This window comes from Caenorhabditis briggsae (genome assembly GCF_000004555.2).
Source record: "Caenorhabditis briggsae complete genome, chrII, whole genome shotgun sequence".
Taxonomy (NCBI): Eukaryota; Metazoa; Nematoda; class Chromadorea; order Rhabditida; family Rhabditidae; genus Caenorhabditis; species Caenorhabditis briggsae.
Window position 1 is genome coordinate 13,005,171 of NC_013486.2, and position 11,593 is coordinate 13,016,763.

Here is an 11,593-nt window from a genome sequence, read left to right on the forward strand (position 1 = left end):
TCAAATTATAGATTTCAAAATACCAGCTAAAATTCTCACAAAAATCCAAAAAGATCTCAAAAAATAACAAAAGTTTATATACAAATTTAGTACTTATTAATTATCAAAATGTTCACACAAATAATACAAATAAACGAAATAATAAACTGAATTAGAATAGGTTATTGATTAAAACCAAACTGGCAAATCTCTGACTCCATAATTCTCCTGACCTCTTCGAATTGGTCTTCCACTGGTTCTGGGATACTCGATGCGTGGAGAAATACTTATATCCTGTTGTGCTCGTGGAGCATTATTAGTTGGAATGGTCGAGGGAGCTCTAGGGGCTGAAATTGGCTGTGGAACCATATTTGAGTGGTCCCGAGGCATTGGAGTGGGTGGATGGAAGTTGGAAGATGCGTAAGAAGACGTGGAGGGTTGTGATGTCATGTTGAAGGAGCGTTGTCGCATTGGAGATGATAGTTGAGAATCGGGGAGCCCAAAGGAAGAAGACGTGCCTTCCGACATTTGAGTAGCCGTTCTTTTACGAGGATGAAATTTGTAGTTTGGATGCAGATGGAATTCCTGGAATTGATAATGTTTTGAAATTAAATTTTAAAAGTTCATTTTTGTTTATTCTAGGTGTGCCAAGACACATACCGTAAACACTCTAATAGAACGCCATCCGAACAACTTTAAGTATATATATCTCACTTCTTTTGAAAGATGTCAAAATAAAATGTTTATCATGATATCAGCAAAATTTTATTAGTTAACCACTTTTTGATATCTCTCACAGAAAATAAGATAAATGGGCTCAAAACTGACGATTCGGGAGGCATTCTGTTAGAGTGTTTACGGTAATTCAGAGGGTACCACCATTCGGGTGTACAATTGAGTACAAAGTGATTTAGGGGTGCACAACTCGGGGGTAAACATTTTGATTTTTCATGTATTTTGTAACCTGTGTACCCAAATGACCCCAAAAGTTTTGTACTCACTGAATTATTTGCCGTGTCCTAACTTCAACCCCATTTATCAATGTTCATGTGCAAGCTATCAATAAATAGTCGACTGATAAAATGCATATCAGATTATCAAAAAAATTTTCTCAGTTGACATCATTTTGATATCTCTCACAGAAAAAGGGAAAACGAGTACAAGTTGATGGCTAATTCAACTACCGTAAAACGTAAATGTCAAGTTTCAGCTCAATTATATCGCGACTCCTTTGCAAAATACCGTAAAACCTCTAATAGAACGACACCCGGATCGTCCACTTTGAGCCTATATATCTCATTTTCTGCAAAAGATATCAAAAAGTGGCTAACTAGTAAAATGTTGCTGATATCCTGATAAACATTTTACTAGTTAACCACTTTTTGATATCTTTCAAAAGAAGTGAGATATATAGGCTCAAAGTGGACGATCCGGGTGTCGTTCTATTAGAGGTTTTACGGTATCAAAATTGTATCAACTAACAAAACATTTATGATATTATGATAAATACTTTATCAGTTGACCACTTTTTGATATCTTTCACAGGAAACGTGAAAAACTAGGTCCAAGTTGACAGTGTGGGATTCTCTTGGAGACCGGCTTCAATTACCCCAAAGCCTGTAATAGAAGGGCTCCCACACTGTTAAGTTTGAGCTAAATTATCTATCTAAATTGTAATTATCTAAATTGCCAGCTACTTTGCAAGATATCAAAAATATGACAACTTTTAAAATGTTGGCAATTTTATGGTAAACAGGAACCGAGATAAATTGAGTCAAAATGAACACCATTCCTTTGATCGCCGGATAACCGCCATACAAAATTAGCTCAAAAAAGAAAGTAAAAGAAAGGGGCCCTACTATTGTCTACGAAATGAAAACCAACCTCATTAACTTGCTGCTTCAATTTCCCAGCTTCATCATAGAACGGCTTCTTCTTATCCGCTGACATATTCGCCCATTCTGCACCCAACCGCTTACAAATTTCCGAACAATGAAGTCCCGGCTCACTGATCGCCAACTCGGCTCTTCGATTTTTGCAGAAAATCATAAAAGGATTCAGCGGGCGTTTCACATATTCATCTCGTTTTGGACTTTCCACTTCTCGTTGAGCCGTCCCAAATACTCGTTGAACAACCTCGGCTTCCCGTCGAGAGACCTCAATTCTATGTTGCTCCGCTTGCAAAGACCCATTTTCTCTTTGTCTTCTCAATTCTTGCTCCTTGGCATAATATGATTCTTTTATCTTAGCTGACGTTTGATGTCTCCACTCATTTTTCATTTTTGTCACAATTTCAAATGGAAGTCTATTCGGATAAATTCTCTCGTATCTCTCTTGATTATCCGCACGCCACAATCCAAATGCGAGAAGTGGTTGTTTTTTGGTTTTTTGAGGCGGTTCTTGGGATTCGGAGTGTTGGTCAGGTGTATTCGCTCGATCATTTGACATGTGACGCATTTTGGCTGGAAATATCCTTTGGGATAAATGGGATTCAGGGAGAAATATGAAAAAATAGGGAAAAATTAGAATTATAAGAACTAGTCCTCTAAATTGGTACCAAAATTAGCGAATTGTAATTTAAAAAAAAATGAAAAAAATTGAATAAAACCTAGAGAATTAAAAAAAGATTCCCCAAAAAATCGATGACTTTTTCTCATGAGCGATCATACTGTAGATCAAAAACGGTTTTTTTTGTTTTCAAAAATAATTGACATAGTTTTGATCTACCGTAACTATTCAAATAGAATATTTTGAGATTTTTAAATAAGTTGGAAAGTTCTGTCTACCGTAAACACTCTAATAGAATGCCAGCCATAAAATGTTGCTGACATCATGATAAACATTTTACTAGTTTACAAATTTTTGATATCTTTCAAAAGAAGTGAGATATATAGGCTCAAAGGGAACGGTCCGGGTGGCGTTCTATTAGAGTGTGTACGGTAATTTCAAGAGAAGAAGAAAATTAATTTTTATTTAGAAAATTCGTCAAAAAATGTTCAAACAAGAGTTAAAACCTTCTGAAAAAGAGCAGCAAGAATCAAATGGTCCATTTCTCTGGGATTCTTCAGAGCCACTGAACGAATATCAGATACTGTTCGAATCCGAGAGACGCAGCTTTTCTGAAAAAATCATATTGCTCGTTTCTATTCAAAAAAGCACCAAACTCACTCTCAACGCGTCCAATTTATATTTTCCAGCCATTTCCAGTTTGTCTTTCAACGATTTTGTCGATTTCTCCAAAAGATATTCTTCACATTTTTTGATGATAGTAGGGGTGTTGTACATATCAGCAATTGATAAGATTCCTTCTACAGTTTCTTCTGGAATATTCTCAGGATTATGGGTGGAGGGAGGTACAGTAACCCACCATCTGGTCCAGGTTCTCCGTAAAGGATTTCTAGGAAGAATTGGAAGTTTTGAGGATTTGAATTTGAAAGTTTGATTTCCGATTTTCCAGAATTTTCGGAGAAGAGATTAGCAAAGTAGGGGGATTGGGAAGAGAGGAACTGAAAACTTGAGATTATAAACTACAAACTACAAAAAAAACTAACCAATTTTGCAACATAGAACTTTTGTTCATCAATCACAAGAACAACATCTGAGAATTGTTTGTCTTCAAAACTTCTCGCATTTTTTCGACATTTTTCAATCTTTTGCTCCGAATCTCTTTTTTCGAATGTTGAAGATTTTTCAACAGCTTTTCCTGAAGGTACCACTCTTGTTTCTACAAAATGAACTCTTCTTGAATGTTCAACTTTTTTTGGTGTATCGATCTTCAATCCCTCAAAATACTTTTGAGTTCTTCTTACAGCTTCCGTCTCATATTCTCTTCCAATTTCCAGTTCTTTTGAAAACGTTTTTTGATTTCCAGAATTTTCCAAAATTTTCACACGAACTTCCAATTTTAAATTTCCTTTTGAATCCAAAAATCCGTCCATCACTTTATTCCATCCAGCAAAATCGATGTAATTCCAATAAAGAGTGATTCCAGACTTGAAAATTTTGTCGTTTTCAGATTTTGAAAGAATTTCTCCATTTTTTGAAAAAACTGTGAATTTGAGATCCGCGAAAAAATCCGGGCTCGATTCGCGAATTCCATTTCGATAAGCATACAAAGTGACACCCAAATGTTCAGATCGTTTGATTCCAACGTACCTGAAAGTTCAAAAATTTTGGAATTTCTTGAAAAATTATAAAAAACTCACCACTTCAAACCAAAATGCTCCTCATTTTTTCCCAGCTCCTCATCTCCATATTTCATATTTCGAACATTTTCGAAAATCTGGCTAATTATACATTCCTTCACCATACTTTTATTCTGAAAATAAAATTTTTAGAATATCAGACCTGGGAAAATTTAAAATGAATGGAGTAAACAATTTAGTGCTAGCAATGTGACCCGCATTTTTTTCACTGATAAGAAAACAAAAAGTATTATCAGTGGTCGAAAAAAGGAAGAAAAAAATCCCAGAAAGGGGGCAAGCATCGATTGACATAATTTTTTTTTGAATTTTTTTCGAAACTTCTCGATGTCTAAAAAAGAATTTGTGATCAAACAATTGTTCGAATCTTTTGATAACATTCCTGAAGACATTGGATATTATTGTGAAGATAAAGAGCATTTTGGTATCAAATGGTAAGTCTGTCGGTGTCTCTAAGTGTCCAGATGTCAGATTAGAACTTGAGGAATCAAGGTTAACTTTTTTTTTGAGTTTCTAAAAATATAGTTTTTCTCTGGAATTTTCCGAAAATTTCAAATGAGAAGAACATTTTTTTCGGTTACTGTATCCTCTGCATTTTTGAGTGTCCGGATGACAGCTCAAGGAATGAAAAGCTCCTGAATTTTTACAATTTCTAAAAACTTATTTTTTTCCGGAATTTTTCAAAACCTTCAGAATTCAAATTTTTGTTTTCTATAATATTTTTGAGAATTTTCCTATTTTTCAAGATCAAAAAATTAATTATGTCCCTTTGATGCTGAATTTGTAGGATTTTGATTTTTAACTAAATTGAGAAGAATATTTTCTGAAAAAAAGAATTTTTAAATTTTAACTTTTAAAGGTGGGGGGACATGAAAAAAAAATATGTTCTCGAAATTTCGTTCAAAGATGCCCCTCGAGGAGTTGAACTTGGGAGGGCGATGATTGAGGGTGCGGCGCCGCTACCGACTGAGCCACGCGGGCAAAGAGAAAGCGCACGCCCGATTGCATACATAAAGGCGAGGACGACAGCTGTACGCAGAGTGACATTAAGCGTTGTACACCGTGACGGTAGAATGCATACTATAGCTACAAAAAAACTACGAAAAATCTCCTGTCCCCCCACCTTTAAAGGATTTTTTGATTTTCGAGATCACTGTAATTTTTTTTTCATCTTGCGACTGGTTTTTTTAAACTGTAGTTTGATTTCTTTTTGACAATCGCCGGCGCTAGCGACCGTGTAGCCCAAAAGACAACCGTTTAGCTCAACCTGCCGAAAAGCTTCTACGGCAAACTTTATTTGAAAAATTGAAATCTCTTATTTCCAGGAGTATCCTGATCAAAAAACGACATGGACATTTTCAAGCATTCCTTGTGACCAATTTGACAAAATCTCAATCAATATCAGTGGAGTTTACTATCAGAATATTCTCGAAAAATCGAGAAACATGTCTCGAAAGATCTAATGCAAACGTTTTTGGGAATTTTAACAACGAACTACACAATGATTGGGGATGGAAAATGTTTTTGGATTGGGAAACTTTCGAGAAGAAATACTTGAACGATGGAAATTTGGATTTGGAGGTTGATGTGAAAATATTGAAGACTCAAGACAAGTTGGAGAAAAAAGTACATTTCGAGGAAAAATCGGGAACAGATTTGGAAATTGAGGAGGAGGAGCAAATAATAGTGGAGACTGAAAAAGAAACTGAAAATGTGGGAAATGAGAAAAAAATTCGTAGAAACTTTGAAGAGAAACAATTCTCGGATGTTGCTCTTGTGATTGGTGAACAAAAGTTTTATGTTTCAAAATTGGTGAGTTTTTTTTTGTAGTTTGTAGTTTATAATCTCAAGTTTTCAGTTCCTCTCTTCCCAATCCCCCTACTTTGCTAATCTCTTCTCCGAAAATTCTGGAAAATCGGAAATCAAACTTTCAAATTCAAATCCTCAAAACTTCCAATACTTCCTGGAACTCCTTTACGGAGAACCTGGACCAGATGGTGGGTTACTGTACCTCTCATCTCTACCGTAATCCTCAGAATTTTCCAGAAGAAACCGTTGAGGGAATCTTATCAATTGCTGATTTGTACAACACCCCTACTATCATCAAAAAATGTGAAGAATATCTTTTGGAGAAATCGACAAAATCGTTGAAAGACAAACTGGAAATGGCTGGAAAATATCAATTGGACGCGTTGAGAGTGAGTTTGGTGCTTTTTTGAATAGAAACGAGCAATATGATTTTTTCAGAAAAGCTGCGTCTCTCGGATTCGAACAGTATCTGATATTCGTTTAGTGGCTCTGAAGAATCCTAGAGAAATGGACCATTTGATTCTTGCTGCTCTTTTTCAGAAGGTTTTAACTCTTGTTTGAACATTTTTCTTTCTATCCAATGACCCAACCAATTCCTGTTTTCTAATTCTCCTCGTGATTTTTCCCCTTTTTTTTCCTGATAATGCATTTTTCTTATCAGTAAATTTGGTTTCCATTGTTTACCGCACTTCATTCTTCTTCGATAAAATTTACCTGAACCAAAATATTTTCAATTGAAAAAGATGAGACAGCAAAAAATTTGAGGGTTTGAGCTTTTGCTTACCTTATTCGCACTTTAAGCTCCTTTATCTCAGTTCCTATAAGAGATATCAAAAATCTGTCAACTGATAATATATTGGTGAGATTACGATAACAAAATTATCAACTAAAAGTTTTTTGATATCTCCTATAGGAACCGAGATAACTGAGCTTATAAGGAAACTAAACAAAGACCGTAACCACTCTTTACATATACGTTGGGCTAAATTATCTCGATTCCTATAAGAGATATTAAAAATCTGTAAAAATAGGTGATATTATGATGTATAATTTATCAGTTGAACATTTTCTGATAAAAATTTTCTAATATTATCTTTGACAGGAACCGAGATAATTGAGCTTATAACTTGATTAATTTTTATCTGAACATTCCAGAATTTTCCCATTCCAGGTACGTGGGTCTTCAAAGAAGTCGTTATCTGAAGCTCTTTCTCTGTGTGATACCTCCACATAAAACTGGCCATGAACTTCAAGCTGAATTCGAATACATTATTACTTTGACTGCGGAAAAGTGTTATCAACATCTGGAAAAATGCGAATTTTCAAAACTGGACAATGTGAATTCGAAGGACATCCGGAAAAGATCGCTTGGGAAAGAATAATCAATGATTATCTAGATGATAATGGAAATTTGGAAGTGAATGTTCGTGTGAAAATATTAGGAATGAATGAAGAGAAAAGTAGAAAAGTTTTGAGAAGTTTTGAAGACAAACAATTCTCAGATGTTGCTCTTGTGATTGATGAACAGAAGTTTCATGTTTCAAAATTGGTTAGTTTTTTTTGTAGTTTGTAGTTTATAATCTCAAGTTTTCAGTTCCTCTCTTCCCAATCCCCCTACTTTGCTAATCTCTTCTCCAGAAATTCTGGAAAATCGGAAATCAAACTTTCTACTTCAAATCCTCAAAACTTACAATTCTTCCTGGAACTCCTTTACGGAGAACCTGGACCAGATGGTGGGTTACTATACCTCTTCTCTAACTTAACTCTCAGAATATTCCAGAAGAAACTGTTGAGGGAATCTTATCAATTGCTGATATGTACAACACCCCCACTATCATCAAAAAATGTGAAGAATATCTTTTGGAGAAATCATATAAGCCACTGAAAGAAAAATTGCAAATGGCTGGAAAATACAAATTGGAAGAGTTGAGAGTGAGTTTGAAAGTTGGTTCTTATTATAGAAATGAATTTTCAGAAAAGGTGTATGACTAGAATTCAATCAGTCTCTGATGTCAAAAGTGTGGCTGTAGAGGATCCAGTTGAAATGGATCACGATCTTCTTGCGGATCTGTTCCAGAAGATTTTATCATTAGTATAACCTATTTTACAAATTAAAAAAATTCCATTGTTTTGGAAAATGTCTCAGAAATATTTTATTTTAATCCAATAAAATTATATGAACAGTTTTGAATACAAATATTCATTAAAGGTGGGGGGACAGGAGATTTTTCGTAGTTTTTTTGTAGCTAGAGTATGCATTCTACCGTCACGGTGAACAACGCTTAATGTCACTCTGCGTACAGCTGTCGTCCTCGCCTTTATGTATGCAATCGGGCGTGCGCTTCCTCTTTGCCCGCGTGGCTCAGTCGGTAGCGGCGCCGCACCCTCAATCATCGCCCTCACAAGTTCAACTCCTCGAGAGAAATCTTTGAACGGAATTTCGAGAACATTATTTTTTTCATGTCCCCCCCCCCCCCCCCCATCTTTAAAGCACAAAACGAATAAAGAAGAATCTGACACGACTTTTAAAACCAGATGGAATTACATGAGATCATTCTACAGTGCACCACAAAACAATGCTTTCACTCTGAAAAGGTTAGAATTTGGAGGTTTTCAAGGTCCGCGAAATCTTTTTGAATGTCTGAATTCGATTTGTCCTGGCCCTTATTTGCCAGTATAGACAAATTACCAGCTCAGAAAAGTTGTAAAACCTCAGAAACCTCTATTTTGGATGAATAGTCACATATTACTATGTTCTTATCTATGAATAAAATCTAATCTATTTTTGAGATTAAAAATATTTTTAAACACCGAAAAAAAGCGGAGAAATGTATTCCAAAAATTAGATACTCTATTCCCTTCTACAGTCCTACTCCAACAACTGTAAGCCTAATATATTTCCTTCAATTCTGAAACGATGTTTCTTCAGAAAAAAAAACTAGACATGAGTCAACCACAACAATGCGGGAGAAACATGTACATATAAAAAACATGATGAGAAGGGACAGGAAAAAATTGAAAATTTCAATTGGCGCTTTCAATGCTATGCCGCCAGAAGCTAAAGAAAAATATAGAGAACACTGCAAAGAAGCATTTGAATCCTGCGGGTCAGACATATGAAAAACAAAATAATGCTTGAGTTTTCAGATGCCGAAAGTGATTCATACAATAATGGAGAAACCGATAGAGTACGCTATTCTGCTTGCTGTAACATGCTCAATTTTTGTGGGGGTATGTCGGTATGTTTTGAATTTCTCCATAATCGGAGCAGTCTGAACTTCACGTATCATCATTTTCCAGGGCTGGGTTATCTTTTTGATCATTCTGATTGCGATTGGATGTCTTGCTGCTGCTGGAGCAGCTTTTTGGTTCTTCTACTGGAAAAGAAAGACGGGTGGTCGTGATGGAGAAGAGAAAAAAAAGTCGAATCGGGAGAGGATTCAACCAAAAGTGGATATGATGTTTCTGTGGATACTTATTGAGCTGATTTATAACAATTAATTTAATTTTTTTATTGATCAGGTGTAATAAAACATTAGAGGGCAAGACATGAAAGACTCAGAAAAATGCCCCTCACGAGGCCGATCTGAGTAGCGGAGGGAAAACGGGATAATTTAGATATTTGACACAGGAAAGATGTAACCGGTAGAAAAAGAAAAATAGGGAGCAAATATATCAATAACGGGTAATACTGGAAGAAATTAAGGATTCAAACTCGGAAGGTAGGAGAAATCGGGTAACTTGGGAAGTGATGGCGTTCCACAGGGGAACAATTGAAGAAAAATAGTCAGAGGAGTAGGGCTGAACAATAATTAAGTTCATAGGGCGACGAGGGAAGGAGAGGTATTTGACATGTGCATTTAGGTTAGGAAAGTAGGCGGAGCCATTTAAAAATTTATAGAGAAGAATTAGTTGAGCTTTTAGCCTACGATGTCGAATGGAGAACATATTGAGGATATTGAGAATAGGAACTGTACTGGATATTACAACGCTGGAAAATACACTTAGAGAAAAATCTTAAGGGAGATTCTAGTTTTAGAGCAAGGCGAGAAGAAGGCGGAGGGGAATAAACTACAGAACAATATTCAAGAATCGGGAGAACATAGCATTTGAAAAGATGAATGTAGAATTCTGGAGACTTAGATCTAAATGACTTTAAGAGTTGTTTGGAACGGAGAAGAGCTAGAGATGTGATTTTGTTGATGTGAGCAGAGAATTTGAGAGAGGAATCAGTAATGAGTCCCAAGTCCCGGACGGAGGAGGAGGGAGTAAGTGTGACACCCGCAATATTGGGAGGATGGGAAGAATTATGGGAACCTAGGCGAAGAAGGGCAGAGTGGGCAAGAGGGAGATGGTTGGCGGAAGCCCAATTTACAACCATGTTGATACCAGTTTGAAGGGCGATTGGGTCATGAGAATACAGTTTGATATCATCAGCAAAGGCGGCAAGGTGAAGTGTCAATTCATCGAGTACTGTTAGAGAGATAATACGTCGGCGTCCAATTTTCGAGTCTGATACCGAAGAGGAGAGTGAGGATGAAGAAGGAGCTGTTGATGCGAATTGATTATTCATGATGCTGTCTTCTCAAGTGTTGGATCCTCTCTTTCCCTTCTCATATTATAACATTCTTTCCTTTTACTTTTCCTCTGACGCCTTTTTATTGTTATGTCTTCATCGCGGTTATACTACTTATATATTAGGTTGGCAGGAAAGTAACTGCCCCTTGTTTTATTTGTGAATAATACAAAAGCAGGATTAATCCAAGATTAGCAGTATGCACCGTCGGGGTCCACGACATGGCAATGTTCAGATAACTTGTGGATACAATACCTTCAAAAGCCAGCTAGCCGCGAATCAAAGTATTCTTTTTTTTTTCGGTTTTTCACATAAATGGTGCAAATTTTCGTATTCTCTAGATGAGGTTGTATCTCTCCGAATATCCAATAATCTGATAGAGCTCAGTCCCCTCTCTTCACCTTGCCGCCTTTGCTGATGATATCAAATTGTATTCTCATGACCCAATCGCCCTTCAANCTGGTATCAACCATGGTTGTAAATAATTCAAGAAAGATGAGAACACAGAAACGTATGATTCATCTACAGAAGATCCAAAAATTCTAGTATACAGTAAATCCAATGACACCCAAAGACAAATAGATAATCTTCTGTTGCAATCAAACAAAAGATATAACATCGTATCAAGTGATACAGGAGTGACTTGATCTAAAGATAGAACACTAATCAAAGAGTTGAAGAAAAATAATACTGTGACTTTGAGGTTGAAACGAATAATAGGTGCAGAGGATTATCAGCCCAGTGTCTACAGCATGGTGGTAAACGGAGCAGAAACTAGAAAAAGATGCTACAGTACATTAAGTACAATTGGATACAACTATCAGAGTACGAATTTTGCTAGGAGTAAAGATCAGAGAATTATATAAAATTAGAATTAGAATCGGAAAAAAAAAACTTCTTGAAGTTGAAAGGAGAAAGGGAGAAAGAATAGCCATGATTATTGGCACTACTGGAAGCTATGGAACACTTCAGATTGCGGCAAATGTGGAATTCACATGAGCATAGTATGTAATAAAGAGTGGAGACA

General features: G+C 36.1%; 4 protein-coding genes across 4 annotated transcripts; 2 read left to right on the forward strand and 2 right to left on the reverse strand.

Moving 5' to 3' along the window:
- Nucleotides 1–168: 168 nt before the first annotated feature.
- Nucleotides 169–2,436, reverse strand: CBG19513 (the record flags this gene model as incomplete). Its single annotated transcript, XM_002646785.1, has 2 exons — nucleotides 169–564; nucleotides 1,864–2,436. The coding sequence occupies 2 exons, from the start codon at nucleotides 2,434–2,436 to the stop codon at nucleotides 169–171; spliced, it is 969 nt and encodes a 322-aa protein (XP_002646831.1).
- Nucleotides 2,437–2,975: 539 nt separating this feature from the next.
- Nucleotides 2,976–4,288, reverse strand: CBG19512 (the record flags this gene model as incomplete). The annotated part of the gene is made up of 5 exons (XM_002646784.1): nucleotides 2,976–3,098; nucleotides 3,148–3,299; nucleotides 3,347–3,485; nucleotides 3,531–4,134; nucleotides 4,185–4,288. 5 exons carry the CDS (start codon nucleotides 4,286–4,288, stop codon nucleotides 2,976–2,978), a joined length of 1,122 nt encoding a protein of 373 aa, XP_002646830.1.
- Nucleotides 4,289–4,508: 220 nt separating this feature from the next.
- Nucleotides 4,509–6,551, forward strand: CBG19511 (the record flags this gene model as incomplete). The annotated part of the gene is made up of 5 exons (XM_045242849.1): nucleotides 4,509–4,615; nucleotides 5,507–5,993; nucleotides 6,040–6,178; nucleotides 6,228–6,379; nucleotides 6,429–6,551. 5 exons carry the CDS (start codon nucleotides 4,509–4,511, stop codon nucleotides 6,549–6,551), a joined length of 1,008 nt encoding a protein of 335 aa, XP_045096795.1.
- A 751-nt stretch (nucleotides 6,552–7,302) lies between these two features.
- CBG19510 lies at nucleotides 7,303–10,555 on the forward strand (the record flags this gene model as incomplete). The annotated part of the gene is made up of 6 exons (XM_002646782.2): nucleotides 7,303–7,539; nucleotides 7,585–7,723; nucleotides 7,771–7,922; nucleotides 7,966–8,082; nucleotides 9,138–9,229; nucleotides 10,447–10,555. 6 exons carry the CDS (start codon nucleotides 7,303–7,305, stop codon nucleotides 10,553–10,555), a joined length of 846 nt encoding a protein of 281 aa, XP_002646828.2.
- Nucleotides 10,556–11,593: the final 1,038 nt, after the last annotated feature.